The sequence below is a fragment of the Sciurus carolinensis genome, chromosome 17, assembly GCF_902686445.1.
Source record: "Sciurus carolinensis chromosome 17, mSciCar1.2, whole genome shotgun sequence".
Lineage (NCBI taxonomy): Eukaryota > Metazoa > Chordata > Mammalia > Rodentia > Sciuridae > Sciurus > Sciurus carolinensis.
The window spans coordinates 956,378-975,000 of NC_062229.1; the positions used below are offsets into that span (position 1 = coordinate 956,378).

An 18,623-nucleotide genomic window follows, 5' to 3' on the forward strand; every position below is an offset into this window, starting at 1 on the left:
CAAGGTGAAGATTTGGACCTACTTTTTCTTCTATAAGATGCAAGGTCTCTGGTCTGATTTTGAGGTTCTTGATCCATTGTGAGTTGATTTTTGTGCAGGGTGAGAGATAGGGGTTTAATTTCATTCTGTTGCATATGGATTTCCAGTTTTCCCAGCACCATTTGTTGAACAGGCTGTCTTTTCTCCATTGCATATTTTTGGCACCTTTGTCTAGTATGAGAAAATTGTATTTATTTGGGTTTGTGTCCGCGTCCTCTATTCTGTACCATTGATCTACCTGTCTATTTTGGTGCCAATGCCATGCCGTTTTTGTTACTATTGCTTTGTAGTATAGTTGAAGATCTGGTATTGCGATACCCCCTGCTTCGCTCTTTCTACTGAGGATTGCTTTAGCTATTCTGGGTTTCTTATTCTTCCAGATGAATTTCATGATTGCTTGCTCTATTTCTGTAAGGTACGTTATTGGGATTTTAATTGGAATTGCATTGAATCTGTATAGCACTTTTGGAAGTATGACCATTTGACAATATTAATTCTGCCTATCCAGGAACATGGGAGATCTTTCCAGCTTCTAAGGTCTTCCTCAATTTCTTTCTTCAGTGTTTTGTAGTTTTCATTGTAGAGGTCTTTTACCTCTTTGGTTAGATTGATGCCCAAGTTTTTTTTTTTTTTTTTTTTTGAGGCTATTGCAAGAGGAGTTGTTTTCCTCATCTCCCTTTCAGATGTTTCGTGGAGTAAATGATTTTTAAAGGGTCTGTTTGAAGGTCTCCCCGATCCTGCGACGACCCCGGCCTGCCCCACCCACGGCAGTGGCCTTGTGATCCTCCTGCCCCAGCCTCCTGCAGCTCTGGGGTGACAGGCGCTCCTGCCGGGAAGTTCAATTCTGGGCCTCCAGGGCATGGAACCAGCACCCCGAGATGGGGTGTCATTTTTCTCTCTCCTGTTCACATGGGAAGAGCATTCACACCCAGAATGCCTGACACTGAAGAAGAAAAAAAACCAGAGGTCAGCAAAACCTTCCGGGAGGCCACAAGAGGCATGGGGGCGTGCCCCCATGAGGGCACTTGAGCGTGAGGCTCGTTTTAAGCTGAAAGCATCCGAGCTCCAGAAAGTCCGCCGCCGGGCAGCAGGGCCTCCGCAGAGGTCAGCGGTCCCGAGTGGCCTAGCCTCCCCTCAAGAGGCAGGGGGCGGGGCTGCAGGGGCGGCAGGCTGCGCCCGCCCCGCCCACTGCTTGGCCTCTGCTCCCCTCCCTTTGCTCCTTCCTCCAGTGTTCCCTTCCCTCTCCAACAGCTGTGCATGTGGCACATTCCAGTGGCTCAGGAGGCTGAGGCAGGAGAGTCGAAAATCGGAGGCCAGCCTGGGTAACTTAAAAAGGAAAAATTCTGGGGAGCGGCTGGGTGGCAGAGCACTTGCCTGGCTTGTGTCCATCCCCAGAACCTCGGGACAGAGGAAACAGAAACAGCAAGCCCAAAACGTCACCTTGACCCCATTCAGCCTCTGAATCTAATTTCCATTATGAGCCATGGAGAGGGGGGACAAAATTAGCTCCCCGGAAGGCCCCGGCCGCCCAAGGTGGAGCTTTTGCAAGACAGGTGGTGTGGTCTTATCTGGTCAGGGGAGAAAAGCAAGCTGGCCCAACCCTGGGCACAGGGTCGTCTCCACCGGGCGCTTCAGGGGAAGGTGGAAGCGCAGTGTGTGCTAGATCTGACCTCGGAGGTCACTCTGCCACCTTGCAGGTGTCCCCTAGGTTGCCCTTCCTAGCCCAGTGCATTGTGGGCCGTGGTACCCTGGTAGCCCATTCAGTAGAGAGCTGTGGAGGGCCACCTCAGGGCTGGCGGTATGAAGACCATCCAGGATGCAAGACAGAGACTGGTGTCCACCCCAGTGGCCCCACATGTAGGGACCCACAGCAGGGCTCTTTTCTAAAAATGTTGTAGTTGTTGATGGACCTTTTACGTGTTTATTAATTCATTTATTTATGTGCGGTGCTGAGAATCGAACCGGTGCCTCACGCGTGCTAGGCAAGCGCTGTACCACTGAGCCAGGACCCCAGCCCAGCTCGACACACCAGGACTTTTATTTCATTATTTTTTAAAGTTTATTTTTGCAGTACTGGAGGTTGACCCCAGGGGCGCTCTACCACTGGGCTACACCCCCAGCCCTTTTGACTTTTTATTTGCAGACAAGGTCTCACTAAATTGCCAAGGCTGGCCTTGACCTTGTGATCCTCCTGCCCCAGCCTCCTGCGGCCCTGGGTGACTGGCGCGGCCACTGTGAGGGCGACCTGCCACCGAGGTTTTTAAATAGACTTCGCCTTCCTCTTGTTCCAGGTGCTGCAGGAGATCCACTCTGACCGCCCGTGTCTGCCGCCACGTGCTGGGATGAATCCTACTCCAGGTCAGAACACAGCCCTGGGTCGCTTGGTCAGCTGTCCAAGCTGCACTGACTCGGCTGGTGTGGCCCAGGGATATGGCCCACCGACAAGTTCCCTGTCGCTCCCTACGGTTGGCGCCAGCTTCTTTACCTGGCACCTACTTCACCTGGACTCGGGCACTGCCAGGTGTCCCTGGGAGCTCTGTCCCCGTGGGGGTGGTATGTCCCCAAGGAGTGCAAACACCTCGCGGGTGTGACCGCTGAGGGCAGGGCTGTGGGTGTCCTGCAGGGGACTGTCCTGCTTCCCTTCCTCTCTCTGGTGAGCCCGCCTGCCCTACACAGGGTCCCCGCACTGTGGACCCGGGGCAGGGCCTCTCTCTGGGTGGGTGTCCCTGGCCTCCACTCACTCCAGGCCACCCCGGCCCAGTCGGGACAGCACACATGGCCCTGGAGGTGGCCAGCACCCCCTGCCATCAACCCAGCAGGTCCCACTGGATTTTCTTGCAGAACCTTTGCCTCGAGCCCTCTGCTGGGAAACCAGCTGCCGGGAAAAGCAGCAGCAAGGGGTACTGAGGCCAGGAGCCGGGTTGCTCCCCCGGGAGACGGGACGGCCTCCAGTCAGACAGTCTGGCCGCCTCGCCGTCCCCGCCCCGCCAGGGGACGCTTTCCAAGCCTGAGCCCCACGCTGATGCTTTTTTTCATTTAAAGAGGCATGTTTTAACTATCAACTAAGACAAGTTCATTAAAACACATCCTAAGGATCTTCACTGGGGCCGAGGCTTCTATTCCAGGAACTGTTGGCCAGAAATTTGTTTGGGTACCTTAGAATATTCTGGAAACACTGCTCCGGCAGGCCCCTGCAGCTCTCAGGACTCTCTGCAGTCGGACCGATGGTGGGGCTGGACCTGGAGGACAGAGCCGAGCTTCCTCGCCCACCTCCTGTGGGCACGTCCAGCCCCAGTCCTGGAGAGGCTGGTCCTGGGCTTGCACAGTTGTCATGGTTCACCGCACTGGACGTGGAGCCCGCACCCAGGGGCTGGGAGACACAGGGGAGGCGGACTGCAGGTGAACACCAGCAGGGGACACAGGCTGCGTTGGGTCCCCTGAGGACCAGGCACATGGCCAGTGACCAGGTGCTCGGTGCCCTCGTCCCAGGCAGGGTGAGGGACGGGGCAGCTGTGACTGAATCCCACATGGTCTGTGATGTGCGGATCTTGAAGTCAGGACTCGAGAGACTGAACGGGAGATCTGAGATCTGAGCCAGGCGTGCTGTGCCCCACGCCTGCCATCCCTGCCCCAGGCTCGGAAGGCTGAGGCAAGAGGATCCCAGGTTCAGGGCCAGCCTCAGCAACTTAGCAGGGCCCTAAGCATCAACTGAGCAAGACCCTGACCCCCAAAATAAATAAATAAATGAAAAGGAAGGGCTGGGGGTGTTTCTCAGTGGTTAGTGCCCCTGGGTTCAATCCCTGGTACCACAAAAACAAATTAATAAGTAAATAATAAAACAAGGAGTCCGGGGGTGCGGCTCAGTGGTAGAGCACACCTCTGTCCAATCCTAGTGCTGACAGAAAAATTCAGACTGAGCAAGGCCCCCGGACACCTCGCTCCCACCCACTCACCAGTGCCTGGCCACTCACACTTTGCTGGAAGCCAGTTTCTCCTCCTTCATGGGGATTCAGGGATGCGGCCGGGCTGTGGGGCCACCTTTGGTGGTGGGACACTTTAGGAGCAAGTGCAAAGGAGAGACCCACAGAGAGAGAGGTCACGGGTGGCCATATGTGACGGGCAGAGGCTGGACATGACAGGCAGCTCTGAGCCGGGGAGCGGATGGGGGGGGGCTGCCAGCCTCCAAGGACAAGCTGTTTTTCAGTTCAGTTATTGAGCGCTTACTGTGTACGTGGTGCTCTGGCGGCTTCCATGTTCCTGTTTATTTTCCTTCAGTGCCGGGGTTGAACCCATGGCAGTCCACCATGGAGCTGTGCCTGGCTTCTGGCTGCTGGTTCCTCTGCCCTAGCTAAGGATCTTGCACACACAGTCACCCAGCAGATGCTGAGCAAGCCAGCAGGACAGCTCAGCTCTGCCCGGCGCCCACCCCCCGCACCCGGGCTCCCTGGCCAGCTTCCCTGTCCCTTGCCAGGCCTGGCTGTGGACTGCACATGTGTACATCTGTGCGTGTGTACAGGGAGCATGGTGGTGCCACATGCCAAGTCCCTGCCTCCCAGGTGGCACCACATCCTGCCCGCCCCTGCCTGGCCACGCCACTGACCGCTCCCTGCCCCCTGCTGCCTGCCAGGAACAGCTTGTCCGCGGAGCTTGCTCTAGATTTTATTTTTGTGGTTTCCTCTCAGCCAGCCCAGCCCGCCCTCGGCCACGGCTGGTCTTCCTGAGCAGTGGCAGGAAAATCCTGGAACTGGAAGACCCTGGAGCCTTTTCCAGGTCAGGTGACCAGGGCCACCCCAATGCCCCTGGCCAGTCTCCACCACCAGGTGCCAGGGCGCAGCCAGCACTTGGCCTATGTGTCCCAGCTGGGTAAGGGGTGCAGGCTGCTGCATCTCGTCCCGTCAAAATCATGTCTGTGCTCCCTGTCCTTTGAAGGTCAGTGGGACATGCCAAAGTCAAGGTCAGAAATGGGTATGTAAACTCTGTGGTCCTCACAAATTTTCTGCAAACCTAAAACTAACTTTCTTTCTTTTCTTTTCTTTTTTTTTCTTTTTTTCTTTTTCTTTTTTCTTTTCTTTTTTTTTTTTTATACTGGAGATTGAACCTAGCAACTGAGCCACACCCCAGTCCTTTTTTGTATTTTAGAGACAGGGTTTCACTGAGTTGCTTAGGACCTTGCTAAGTTGCTGAAGCCAGCTTTAAACTTTCAATCCTCTTGCTTCAGCCTCCCAAGCTGCTGGGATCACAGGCATATGCCACCGTACATGGCCATGTATTTTAAAAAAATAATAATTTTATTAAAAAAATATGAAACTGGGCACAGTAGCTCATGCCTGGAATCCCAGCAACTCAGGAGGCTGAGGCAGGAGGATTGCAAATTTGACATCAACCTCAGCAACTTATCAAGATCCTAAGCAACTTAGTGACAACTTGTCTCAAACAATAAAAAGGGCTGGGGATGCGACTCAGTGGTAAAATGACCCTTGGTTTAGTCCTCAGTACCAAAACCCAAACAAACAAACAAATAAACAAATGAATAAACAAACAAACAAACAGGAGAACCAGACACAGAAGGCCCACATGTGGAGTCTGCTGATAGGAGATGTCTACAGCAAGCAAGTCCAGAGACAGGACATGGCTCGTGGTGCAGGACCTGGGGGCGACTCTCTTGGGAATGGAGTACTTGAGAACGCCTGGAATTGGAGGTCATGCTTGCACAGCCCTGTGAGTGTACTGAAAGATACCGCAGTTCACGCTCTGTTATTTTATTATTATTAATTTTTGTGGGGGCCCCCATCCTGTTTGAGACAATCTTGCTAAATTGCTGAGGCTGGCCTCAAACTTAGAACCCTCAGCTGCCCAAGTTGCTGGGATTGCAGGTGTGCAGCCACCACACCAGGCTTGAAGGACACACTTAATTTTTAATATTTTTTTCAGTACTCGGGATTGAACCCAGGGCACTTTACCATTGAGTTACACCCCAAATCCTTTTTATTTTTATTTTGAGACAAGATCTCAATAAATTGCTCAGGGACTCACTAAGTTGCAGAGGCTGGCCTTGAGAACTTGCATCCTCCTGAGCCCCGGGAAGTGCACGCTTTAAATGGGTACGTCTGATGTGTGGATCTTCTCTCTATAAAGCCTACTTGGGCACAGTGGGGCGCACTCGTCATCCGGAGGCTCAGGAGGCTGAGGCAAGGGAATCGCCGAGTTTGAGAACAGTCTGAGTAGTTTAGCGAGAACCGGAAAACCCATCTCAAAATTGTATAAAAGGACTGGGGCGTAGCTCAGTGGTGCAGCGGCTCTGGGTTCAATCCCCAGCACCGCAAAAATTAATACAAATGAACAGCTGCAGGGGCTCCCCAGGTTCCTTGGACTGCAGCCTCCCCAACGCGGTTCCATACGCCTCCACCCTGCGGGTCTGCAAATACCAGTCTCTTTTCATGCCTTCTCGCACCCCTGCTGCTGGGAGAGCGGGACCCCCTCCCGACGTTTAGCCACGCCCATCAGATAAGCCACACCTCCCTGTCGCGTCTCGCCCTTCGGTGGTAACGTCATCGACCCCCGCTGGTGCCTGGCCTAGCTCTGCGTAGTGGGACCTACACGTGACCACACCTGGCCACTCTCGGACCCGACTGGATGGATCTGCAAACCTAGGCACGCAGCCCTCTGGATGGAGCTGGACTTCCAGCCACGCCGCCCTCCTCCAGGAAGCTCTCCCTGATCTCTTCATCCGCTGGGATCCGCAGCCATTGTCCGGCTTGCCCCCTCTGCCCCCGATCCCGGTAGGGAAGCCTGCATACAGCAGGAATTCGGCCCCAGCTGAGGCGATGGCCCCGAGGAGGGCACTGGCCAGGCTGGGAAGGCTTGAATCCCCCACGCCCTTAGATCACGTACAGGGGTGGCTGCCGGTGTCCACCTGTGCAAGGACGGCATGTGCTGCCCCCCACACCAGCGTGCGCTCAGGGGTGCGGAGCAGGGAGGGACCCCCGGCCCTGAGGCAGGCCACCTGCAAGGTCGCCCAGCCGCCCTGCTGTGGAGAACACGGGGACTGCGCCGCCCCGCGGGAAGACCGGGAGGGCCGCCTGCTGCCCTCCGGGGCCCAGCCCTCTCCTGCAGGCACCACGGCCATTTTTTACGGTTTTTATTAAATCCTTACAAAACAGAATACAAAATTCTGGCATCGACAGTTGGTGTAAGGGAAAGACTTTCGAGCTGTCAGTTCACCTGGTACAATGGAGTTAAAGTGCTTGATGTCTTCGCCCCACTTTCTGCTTCGGTTCTTGCGAGCCTTGGGCCTCTCCACGTGGCGAGCGGCCGGCCCTTCCCCAGTGCCGGGAGCTGGACGGCGGCCCATTCACAGTAACGGTTCTAGCCAGTCCTCCGGTCGCAGCGTGGAGGCAACGGGAGAGGACCTGGCAGCCCGCCTCTGGGGAGGGGGCCGAGAGCTGCTGGCAGCCTTCGGGGCAAGGTGGCCAGGGCCCCGGCTGGGGAGGTCCGTTCCCTCGATCTCTCACACAAAGGCAGGGAATCCCCAGGCGCCAAGCGCAGAGCCACCACGGGGAGAGAGGGGGCGGCCCGGGCGGCCCCCCGCCCCGGGTCTTTGGAAAGGTCAGTCCACAGATACAGAAGGGCAGAGGATTGGGGAGGGACGTCGCCCCCCGCAGGCCGCCAGACGACGGTGAGGGGCTGGGCAGTGTCTGAGCCCCCACCCGTGAGGCCCCTCCGACATTCAAGTATTCTTCAACAGGGAAGCAAGTCAAATGATGGTTAAAAAACTAACTAACGCGACGAACGATCCCGACCCGGATCCCGAGGCCAGGGGGCTTACCCAGTCCCTGCCCCAAGACACCTGAGCAGGCCTGGACTGGACTGGGCAGTGCCCAGAGCCCCTGCTGCTGCCCCCCGGACCAGCAGGGCTGCGCATGCACATAGAAAATGGGAACTGGTATTGCATAGTAGTTCACGGCCACCGACCCGGCGGCGGTCTCCCAGGTCCCACAGCCGGCTGACCAGGTGCGGTGGGTCAGAGCTGGGGCACCCATCAGCCCCTCCCTGGTAGTTCCTGGTGGCCCCAAGGGAGGCCAAGCTGCAGCCGTTTTCCTGAAGGTGGGCACACACAAGTCGCTGCCCTTTGAGGTGGGGGTGGGAGGGATGTGGGGTACCCCTGGGTCTGGCCCCAGCTCTGGGGATGGGTAGGGGGCGAATTTCCACAGCCCAGACCCAGGGCAAATGTGGGGCAGGACATGGGCATAGTCAGACTGAGCCCTGAGAAGGGGCACTCAGGTTCCCTGGGGGTGGGAGACACCTTGGGACCCCATGTTGGCTGATGGGCACCTGTCCTGCCCCTCACCCACCTTGGTAGAACCAGCTGGGGGCAGATTGTTGGTCAGGCTCAGCTTCAGTCCCTGGGGGAGGGGGAGGGAGCAGTGGATGTGCCTCCATGCCAGCTGCAGTTTAAGGTCAAGGTCAGAGACCAAGCCCAGCTGGCAGGGATCTACTCAGACCAGCTTGGGAAGAAGCCCCGATTGTCAGCTCCCATGGGGCAGGGCGGGTAAGCGGGTGAGCCTGGGCCCGGCTGGGGATCTGGTGCTGCCCACCTCCAGAACCCCAGCGCCCCTTCCACAGATAAGGCCTCCCACCCCTGCCCAGGTTGCCAGGGTGTCCTGGGGTGAGCAATGGAGGGGATTCTGTTTCCTCACTGGGAAAGGGGGCTGTCCCTGAAAATACTGAGGGTGGGCAGGGATGGGGGGGCCCTGTGCATCCCCCCAGCGCTGGAAGACCGCAAACTGGCTGGAAGCAGGCGATGAGGGGGGCAGCGGGGGGCACAGGTGACTGGGTGGGGGGCACAGAGACCTTCACAGTACCGGTGAGCATCACGGGCAGGTGGCAGGAGGGGCTCGCCCAGCCACACGCCCTCCGCTCTCCTCCCCGGGGCACTTGCTTTGCTTTTAACACCGTCAAAAGGAAGAAAAAAAAAAAAAACAAAAACAAAAACAAAAAAACAAAAACGAAACACAAAAACAAAAAATAGAGGAACAAGGGGAGAAAGAGGAAAAACCAACAGCAAAACCTTCTATAAAACACCCCAGCTGAGCTGGGCCCAGGAACATACTGGAGCAGAGGGAAGGAGCCCCTAGTCCCCGGCTGGCCGCAGCTCCGAAACCTTTTAGGTCTGATGGGAAAGGGGGTGACCTATGTACAGAGAGGGGGCTGGGGGGTCACACGTGGTCCCCCACGAGGACCACGGGGGCGGTGGACAGGCTAGCTCTCTGCCGCCGCTGGGCCAGCTTGGACTCAGAGGGCGGGGACAGCTGCAGGCAGCGTGAGGTAGGTCTGATGACAAGGGGCGGGCCCTGCCCTGCGGCCTCTTCTTCAGCCGCGTCCTCCTCGCGCTGAGCCAGCTGCCGGTTCATGGCAATGGCCTCGGCCGCGAAGGACGTGAGGTCTTTGGCACAGCTGTTCCTGTGGGATGGGCAGGGGCGATCAGCAAACCCATGTCCTTCCCGTTTCCCTCCAGCAGCCCAGGGGGCAGTTGGTGCCAGGATCCCAACCCAGGTGAGGTCCACTGGCACAAAGACATCGAGTGCACAGGGTCCTCTCCCACACACAGACTCTTCTGGTCTCCAAAAAAAATCTGAACATATAAGCCCCCAACCCCCGAAACCCTAGCTGGCCTCACCTCTGCAGGACCATGGGCGTTGGCAGGGTGTTCTCTGGGGCACACTGCAACAAGACAGCAGACTCGGGCTAGAAAGCAGACCTGGCCAAACAAGACCCGTCCCAAGGTCCCCTGCTGGCTCTTGTGTCCCCAAGGGCTAATGGGGGTCCAGCCAAGGGAAGCTCCAGGCCCACCCTCCATCACCTGACACTACCTGACACCAAGAACACAGCTGGATGCCGACACCCCTCCCCCTCCCAGGCTCTGAGCCTGACTGAGGGGTGGGGGATGATGCAGGGATCCACTGGGGAGGTCAGTGGCTCCAAATAAACACCCCTCTGAGAGTTTCCAGCCCAAACCCAGCCCCAGCTCTCCACTGCCTTTTTAGCTCAGGTTCCTGGATGCTCCTGGAAGGGGTTTGGTGCTGCCCCTCGCCTATGGACCAAGGGACCCCAGCTTCCATCAGTAAGATCCGGCACCCTGGTGGTCTCACTCCCTTGGGGTATTGCTCAGCTCTGATGACCCGTGACCCAGACAAAAGCCTGGCCCTTCCTAGATTGAAGTCCCATCCTAGGGTGGGAAAAGGGATGGGCCCTGGACTGCAAATGGCAGGTAGGAGTCTGCCTTGGCTGGGCTGGGTTCTGCTCCTGAGGCTCACTGCCCACCTGTCCCTTGGCTGATCCAGCTTGCTGCACTGGGGATGTCCTGTGGCTCTTGGGACCTAGGGCCTAGCAGGCCAGCCTTCTCCGAGCAGTTGCTCCAGTGTGCCCCCTGCATGGCTGCTAGGGAGGCAGTGGGATTTCAGCTAACCCCCTTGGCCTAGGACGGCAGTGTAGCCCCAAGGGACAGGCCCACCCCTGCAGCTCAGGGTGGCCATGCTGAACCCTCTGGATTTCATACACCTGCTGTGACACTCCCACATTCATCGGAGGCAGCTGGTGGCCCTCCCCAGGCCAAGGCTCACCCCTTGCACCCAGGGGTGCTGCAGGACTTGGGCAGCACTCAGCCTCTGCTTGGCATCACGGACAAGCAGCTTGGAGATGAGGTCTTTGGCGGCGAAGGAGATGTGGGCCCAGTCCTTGTCTGGGAACTCATACTTGCCCTCCTGGATGCTTTCAAACAGCATGTTCTAGGGGAGGGGAATGACGGTCAGTGCAGCCCACAAGGACACCTGTCACTCCAGTGGGCAAACCTGGGTGTCACAGACTGACGGCTCGACCAGGGTCCCCAGGCCCAACCACATGCAAGGGTGCTGGACCAGCCACCTGGAATGCAAGGTGGGGGCTGGCAAGGGCCAAGGCCCTATTCCAGGGACAAGGTAGAGTGCTCTGAGGGCCAGGGCAAAGTGAGGGACAGATGTCTAGAGGTAGCTTGAACACTCTGCCCAGCTGCAGTTCAGGGAGCCTGGCCCTGGGGGACAACACGTCATGAAATAATGAACCTGACACCATGGACAGAGGGCCCCAACCACAGACCTGGCATCCTCAAATCCTCAGCTCTGACCTGTGTGCCTGTGTCTGCCCATGGGCTAGGGAACTCAGGATGTCTGGCACTACCCTGAAGACCCAATCAGGGACAGATGTCTAGGGCACAAGGGACGGACCTGGTGGGGTAGGGGCATACCTGACAGGCAGGGCAAGCCTCCCCACGGTCCCAGCCACAGTCGCTGCCACAGTGGCCCACGAATGGCGGGTAGCCGCTGAGCAGGATGTAGAGGATGACACCCAGGCTCCACAGGTCGCAGCGCTTGTCATAGATGCTGGCCTCCTCACTGAAGGCCTCCACCACCTCAGGAGCCATGTACTCAGCAGAGCCGCACTGCCAGGCCAGGAGGGTGAGGTCAGCACACACCGTTCCTCGCACCAACCAGCCAATCAGAGGCTGGTTCTGGAACCTGCCCCACCCAATCAGCAGGTGCCCAGAACCCGCCTTGCCCCTCCTCTGTCCACCCGAAGCTCCGCCCCACCCATGGCCTGCCAATAGTTGTTGTTGTGGGCGCCCACCCCACCCAATCAGCAGGTGCCCAGACCCCGTCTGACACCCCCCCCTTTCCTCAGGTGAAGGGAATCCACCCGCCCTGCGGCACCCCCGCACAGCCAATCAGCAGTTGTTGCTAAGCGGAAGCCTGGAAGCTCGGCTCCCAGGTTAGCAGGGACAGGAGCCTAGGAGCCTAGGAGCCTAGGAGCCGGCCCAGGCACCTCGAGGTTATGCAAGCTGGCACACCAAGCCCTTCCCTGGGCCCCCATGGGGCGCCCCTGATTCTCACCGGGGTAAGCAGCTCTGGGGTGGAGATCGGGGAGCAGTCCCCATTGAGTTTGATGCCACTGCCCAGGTCAAAATCGCAGATCTTTACGGGGGAGACCTGGGGGATCACCAGAGGGCTGTGGGAGGGGTCCAACCCTGGCAAGCACAGAAGGACACTCCCAGGGGTGATCCCGCAGGATCCGGGTGGGGGCTTGCCTCACCTGATTGGGGTGCTCGCAGAGGATGTTCTCGGGCTTTAGGTCCCTGTGGGCGATGCCTGAGGGAAGTGCAGTAGGGGTTAGGGGTGGGGCATCTCCAGGAGTTCCAGGCAGGTGGCACCCCAAGACCCAGTAGGCTGCAGGTACAGCCAGCCCCACCACCCACCTTTGTTGTGCAGGAAGTCCAAGGCGCTGGCCACATCCTGCACCACCACGCTGGCCTCCAGCTCATTAAAGTGTCGCCGCTTATGGATGTGACTCAGAATGGAGCCTGGGGCAAGACCATGCCAAGGGAAGACACGGTCACCTCCAGGGTCCCTGCGCCAATGTCCAGCACCCATTTCCACCCCTGAAAGCCTCCTCCTGGTGTCCCTGAACCCCCATCCCACAAGGTCCTGGCAGCTGGAAATGTCTCCCAGCACCCCCACTCCCCAACCAAGAGCCCCTACCTACCACCGCGCATCTTCTCAAACACCAGGTAGAAACGGTCCTCCTCCTCAAAGAACTCAATCAGCTCCAGAACATTCCTGGGGTGGGGACAGAAGAGGAGCTGAGGTTTCCTGAGGGCCCTATGCACCCACGATCCAGCCTAGGAGGGGTGGCCTTCCCGATGCCCACCAGGACTTGTCGGCAGCCTGCCGCTGGGCCACCCACACTGTCCAGCAGGGCCTTGTCAGCATCCTGCTGGGGTGATCCTGCCTCAGGCCCACTCATCCATGGAAAGATGGCTCAGGGCCTGGCACCGTGGCGAGAGCAGGTCACCTTACCTGTGTCCCTGGCACTGGTAGAGCATCTCCACCTCCCGGAACACCCTACTGCGAATGTGGCCTGGCTGCTTCTCGATGATCTGAAACAGGTGGGGAGACACATACCATCGGGTCAGCAGGACAGGCAAGCCCCTGGCAGAAGCTTGCCCTGAACTCTGCCTGAAATTCCACCGTCAGAGATCAGACCCTTCGGCTCTGGAAAGCAGGCTCTCCTCTGTGGCTGAGCTTGCCGGAGCTCAGGACGGCCTTGTCAGCACAGGCAGGAGGCACCAGGAGTTACGGTGCCACCTCAGCCAGCAGCACCAGAGGAGGAAGCCCAAGTGGGCGGCTCTCCACCGCAAGCCCTGCAGGTCTGAGGCCTGCCTGGGGCTGGGGCCTCTGCAGGGTACCTTACAGAGGGGTGGGGTCACTAGGGCGAGTTGGCCAGCCAGTTCTTTGCTCCCAGACGGCTGGTTCCCACATGACCCGTGGAATTAGGAAGGCAGGCCTCTGGCACCTGGCTGCCAGCCCAGCCGGTCCCACTTGCCATGCGGCTGCACAAGTCCTGCCTCCCTGGCTTTGGGCCAGACTGAGCAGATGGCCCCACCAGCCCCATAAGCCTGCATCTTTCAGGCCAGCCCTGGTCAGCCTCCTAGCCACTAGTTGGCTAGGACCCAGGACCCAGGACCCAGGACCCCAGAGCCTTGGGAAGTCAGCCCACACTCTGTAGCCTATGCCCGCTCCTCCCAGTATCTCAAGGATGGAGAGCTCTGCCCCTCCAGGTGCCCTAGCCACATCTGCTCCCAGAGAAATGGGCTCAGAGGTGCTTGCCAGTGACCCCAGCCCCGGCTGGGGCTCTCTCCTCAGGCCGGAAGCCCAGGCTGCCTCCCACTACAGCCACCTGGACGGGGGAGGAACTGAAGCGCATCAACTGTTAGTACACTGTCCCACGTGTCTAGTGACAGACACACCTGTCCCTACAAGAAGCCTCGTGAGACATCACTGTCACCCAATCCACTGCTGAGTGCCAAGTCCAGAGGGTACTCCCCAGGTTCCAGGTTAAGCTGACCCTCATCCTGTCCCTCCCACTTCACGGAGGAGCCTGCTGTCCCTCCTGGCAGGGATCCCTTGCATTGTGTGCACAGAATGGCACATTCCCCAAACTGCCCCTGGGCAATCTGGCTGCGCTGCCCCACCCAGCCTGCGCCTGGGACACCTTCTCCTGCCACTCCTGGATTTCAACACAGCCTTGACACCATCACCAGGAAGCCCCCTGGGCTCCCCAAACCCTCTGGGTCATGGCAAGGCACTGGGGAGGAGGTCAGGAGCCAGCAAGAGGCCACACAGTGTGACTCAGGCTGCTTACCCTTTCCAAGCCTCAGCTCCCTACCCGTCAAACAAGGACAGGAAGGTTGCCCTGTACAGCGACTAGGCGGAGGGTGCTCAGACAGGCCTCCACGCAGGTCTGATTTTCCCCCGCTCACCCCGCCCAGCCCAAGAGCTCCTGGGGGTAGGGACCATTTCTGTGGCTCTCATGCCATGCCAGTAGCCTCTTTTAACTTCTGCCAGACAAGGCTCCTACCGCCCTACTCAAATGAGATGGCCACCTCTCTTCCTCTGCCTGTGAGCCTCAGATGCGGGCACCACTGGCAGGGCCTGGATGTCCACCAGGGCCTACAGGCTTCTAGCCAGCCCCACTTGCCAGGGAGCACCTAGCCCTCCTTCCTGGGCAGAGAGCCCTGTTGTGACCTCGCCCAGCCAGGAGCCGGATGTAGGGTCACGAGGAAAGCCTGAATGTTTCTCAGAACACAGGGTCTGACCAGCCAGCCTTGCCAGGCCCCACGGCTATGCCAGGGCCTCATCTGGACTCTGCTTCCAGACCTCGTGGACATACCCAGGGCTCAAAAGGCCACATGACTTGGGGGAGGTGGGTACGCAGGAAGCTCTCATGGACCTGCACTGGGTTTCCCCAAATGCAGAGCTCCCCACGCTGGGCCCGGACACTGCACCATTGCCTTTTGGTCTTTATAACTAATCTGCTAAGTGCTTGTCATGCCCAGGGACGCTGCGGGTGGGGTCTGAGGGATGCAGCAGGCCAGCATGACCTCTGGGAAAGCCTCCAGCTCTTGGCAGCAACTCTAGCACCAGGGTCCTAGTACCTGGGCGTGGGGAGGAAGCGCAGCCCTCGCTGTCACTTCCCGTGGGATGTGGGGCTGACCTAGAGTCCCAGGGGTGGCCTGAGTTGCCAGGCCCTGGGCCATGTTTAGGCACTGGTCTTCCTCAGGCTGTCGCTGGAGCTGGAAGCCCCCAGCCCTGGTCAGCGAGGGCCAGCACGGGGTGGGGGTGGGGAGCGGCTCACCTTGACGGCATACTCCTGGTTGGTGATGAGGTTGACACAGGTCTGCACGCGGGCATGGGCCCCTTCCCCGAGCACATCCTCCTGCAGCTGGTAGACATCTGGGGACGGCAGGGAGGGGTGAGGACAGCGGCCTGGTGCCGGCTCCCCCGGCTCCCCCGGCTCCCCGGCACCCGGGCCACTGCCCTGCTCACCTTCGAACCTGCCTGAGAAGCTGTCGGTGGCGCGGCACCGCTTCTTCTTCTTGCCTCTCCTCTTGGCATCTGGGATGTCGATGGGCTGGCTTGTGGGCATGTCTGTACCGGGAAGCCCACGGGATCAGAGGGTGCTGCCTAACCCACCTTCCCACAGGGTAGCCCACGCCCACTGCCACAGGGGTGACTCTGGGTGTCAAGCCCTCCCCGCTTGGCCCTTACCAGGGCGAGCCTCACACTGCGGGCTGAAGTCTGAGTCCGCGTGGGGGGCTGGGTCTAGGGAGAAGGCCAGCTCGAAAGGATTTTGCCCCTGTAGAGGACAGGAGAGAAGAAAGCACTCAGGCCTGGGCCACAACAGCCCCCGATACGTGGAAACACTGACCCAAATGTCAACAGTGCCAAGGCAAGAGCCCCGCGGTACCCAGGACAGAAAAACTCTAGTCACATCCCTACTCACACTAGAGTGAAGACACTGCAGCCGGGCAGACGGTACGAGCCAGGGACCCCAGCTTCCTGGACTGACCCCTATCTCCCTCCCCACTCGATGTATGGGTTTCAGTGTACTTGGTGCCCAGGGCCCTAGTAGGGCACATGACCATGGGATGCAGTTTCTCAGGGGTCCATGTGATCACCTAACCCAGGAAGTCTCCCCAGGAGACACTGGGTGATATCTGGGGACACTCGTGGCTGTCGTTACTGGAGGAGCTCCTGTCATGGAGCTGGTGGAGGCCAGGTTGGGACTGGATACTCCACAGTGCCCAGGAACCCACCCCAGAAAATGCTCCAGACCCAAGGTCCATGTGCACATGTGGAGAAGCCTTGTCTTTGTCTGACCACGAGGAACCTGGCCTTCTACCCCCCATCCAGGGCTGACTCATAGATGGACCCAAGCCCTGTCCCAGGTCTTAGTCTGTTCATCCCCAGAATGGGGACAGCCTCCCCAGACATGTGACCTCAAGGCTGAACGTGGGGACAGGGCTGTGGGGATCAAAAGCAGCCAGGAAGTGGTAGGGCGGGAGAGCCCAGGCTGGATTCCCAGCTTGCTTTCCCATGACCCTGGGGGTTGCATCAGAATAGGTGAGCCCTACTTGGGGACCCTGGGCATGAATCTTGGCCTCTGAGGAATAAGGGCATTTCTGACCCTTCTGCCCTGACACAGATCTTGCCCCACACAACACCTAGGCATGTGCGCCGTGGCTGCCTGGAACACCCTCCCACAGCCGCTCTGCCCATCCAAACAATTCTTGTCTTCTGAGCACCATCAACCCACCTAGGGGAACACAGCAAGCAGCTGCTAGGGGCCAGACTCCCGCTGGATTGCTCCTGGCTCCAGGGGCTTATAAGTGAGGTACTTGTAGGCATGACTGTGCCAGGCCCTGGCTAACTCACAGTCTGCACTGTCCAGGTCAGCCCAACACCCCTGGAAGGAGCCCCTTTAGGCCCTGCTACCAGCTAAGAAGTCCACCCCTTTGGGGAGGAGCCAGTGGAGGCCAGGATTCAAATTCAGCCTGGCACGTGGATAAGAGACAGAACAAGGACAGGAGAGAGGATCTGAGACCCTAACTAGGGAAGATGGATACCACAGAAGCCTCTTCTTGGTTTCCAATCAGAAGAGTGTTGGAATAAATACGTCTGCACAGAATGGATGGTCCAGCTCTAGACTGAGATCCCCTGTATGAGAGGGCAGGCCTTGCAAGCTGGGAAGTTTGAGGACCAGCCAGGTTCCCTTGTAAACCACCTCATTCAGTCCCCGCCACCTTGAGAACAGGAGGCATGGGCCAGGACATGGGGTCCTGAAGATGCTGAGGGGGCTGAGCAATGCCAGCGTTGGTGCTAGGAGACCTGGGCCAAGTCACTGCCTCTTTCTGGGCCTTGAGGCCACTGGGCAGGGCTCTGACAGGAGGGTTACCTGGTAGAGAAATTACTCCAGGAGATCCCCAAGGACCTTGTAGCAGAAAAGGCAACCAGAGGCCAGGAAGCCGCCTGGCACAGAGAGGCGGTAGGTGGGAACGAAAAGCCCTCCCTGCCTCCCAGCCCATCCTGCCCTGGCAGACAGCTTGCTAGGCTGGCACAGAGGAAGGGTGCATCCCGCCAGTCCCACAGGGAGGTAGGCATGTGCATCCAGCACTCAGCATTCTTACAAGGCTCCTGGACAGAGGCACCTGGGGCTCAGGGCAGCCACCACACAAGGGGACAACTAGAACAAAAGGTGGACCTCAGTCTCCAGGTCAAAGGAGTCGTGGCACCTGCCATTTGACCTCAGCTAAGTTACATTACCCTTGGGGCTGTCATGGTAAGACAGGAGGGACAGCTGCCCCCAACTCTCAGAACCTCTTAAGGGTGAAAAGACCCAAAGAGCCACAGGACCAAGTCTAAGCCTCTGGCCTTCTCCGATCACTGTCCCCATGTGCTTGTCACAGACTCCAACTCAGGAAGACTAAGATGGATGGGTGGCCAGAGCCACAGTGGTGAGAGGACAGGTCTGCTGGGGCCAGGACAGAGGTACAGACACCCCGTGTGCAGGGGACTCTGGTACAATCTCAGATACGCCACATTTGCACTTAAAATGAAGAAAACCAGGCTGGGGATGTGGCTCAGTGCTCACTTAGCACACCAAGATCCTCAGTTCAACCCCAACTCCCTCCCAAAAAAGTAACATCACCAGAAGAGGCCTGGAAGATGTGCCTCCCTGCTGTGTGGCAAGGGGTGAGGGTTACAGGAGATGTAGAGAGGGGCTGTAAAAGGAGACTCCTCCAATGAAGGGCCCCCTAGTCCCTTGGGGGGCTGCTCACGATCAGGAATGTTAAGCACCCTGGGGGCTCCTACAGTCCTAATTCCTAGCAGGGCTGCCTGACGGTCATGGCAGTATAGGTCTGGCTAGGGGCCTCCCATCAGCAGGTCTTGGCAGGAGGCAGCTGGAACCATCCAGAAAGCTCAGGTTTGCTATGGTTGCCTCACTGGCCCCTTATGCTGACCCTGTTTTGACTCATACCCAGCCCCAGGAGGGGAAAGACCTCTGCAGGTGACATCTCAGATCCACCCCTCTACTGCCCAGTCCTAGACACTCCCAACAGGCTGTGCCCATGGCTGCCCTAGAGGGAAACAAGGATGACAGGCATGTGGGGCAGGGGTGGGGCAGCTGGCCAGGGACACTGGCTGGACTGGGAATTC

At 58.5% G+C, this 18,623-nt stretch overlaps 1 protein-coding gene and 1 long non-coding RNA gene across 3 annotated transcripts in view; both read right to left on the bottom strand.

Moving 5' to 3' along the window:
• Positions 1-640: 640 nt before the first annotated feature.
• On the bottom strand, positions 641-4,526 carry LOC124969251 (uncharacterized). The gene is made up of 2 exons (XR_007105943.1): positions 4,264-4,526; positions 641-982 (listed from the first exon to the last, which is right to left on the bottom strand). It is a non-coding gene; the product is annotated as an uncharacterized LOC124969251 (long non-coding RNA).
• A 2,636-nt stretch (positions 4,527-7,162) lies between these two features.
• Mknk2 (MAPK interacting serine/threonine kinase 2) overlaps positions 7,163-18,623 on the bottom strand; it is a 12,732-nt gene continuing 1,271 nt past the window's right edge. The window contains exons 3-14 of one of the 2 annotated variants that reach the window (XM_047532053.1): positions 15,675-15,762; positions 15,453-15,554; positions 15,262-15,359; positions 12,924-13,003; positions 12,610-12,683; positions 12,323-12,427; positions 12,160-12,215; positions 11,961-12,056; positions 11,318-11,512; positions 10,659-10,823; positions 9,716-9,759; positions 7,163-9,498 (exon numbers count right to left, since the gene is read on the bottom strand). In XM_047532053.1, the coding sequence (XP_047388009.1) occupies positions 9,255-9,498; positions 9,716-9,759; positions 10,659-10,823; positions 11,318-11,512; positions 11,961-12,056; positions 12,160-12,215; positions 12,323-12,427; positions 12,610-12,683; positions 12,924-13,003; positions 15,262-15,359; positions 15,453-15,554; positions 15,675-15,762 (1,347 nt within the window). In that variant the 3' untranslated portion in view covers positions 7,163-9,254. Of the gene's footprint in view, positions 9,499-9,715; positions 9,797-10,658; positions 10,824-11,317; positions 11,513-11,960; positions 12,057-12,159; positions 12,216-12,322; positions 12,428-12,609; positions 12,684-12,923; positions 13,004-15,261; positions 15,360-15,452; positions 15,555-15,674; positions 15,763-18,623 lie in introns of both variants that reach the window. The other variant, XM_047532054.1, reaches the window with a different exon arrangement.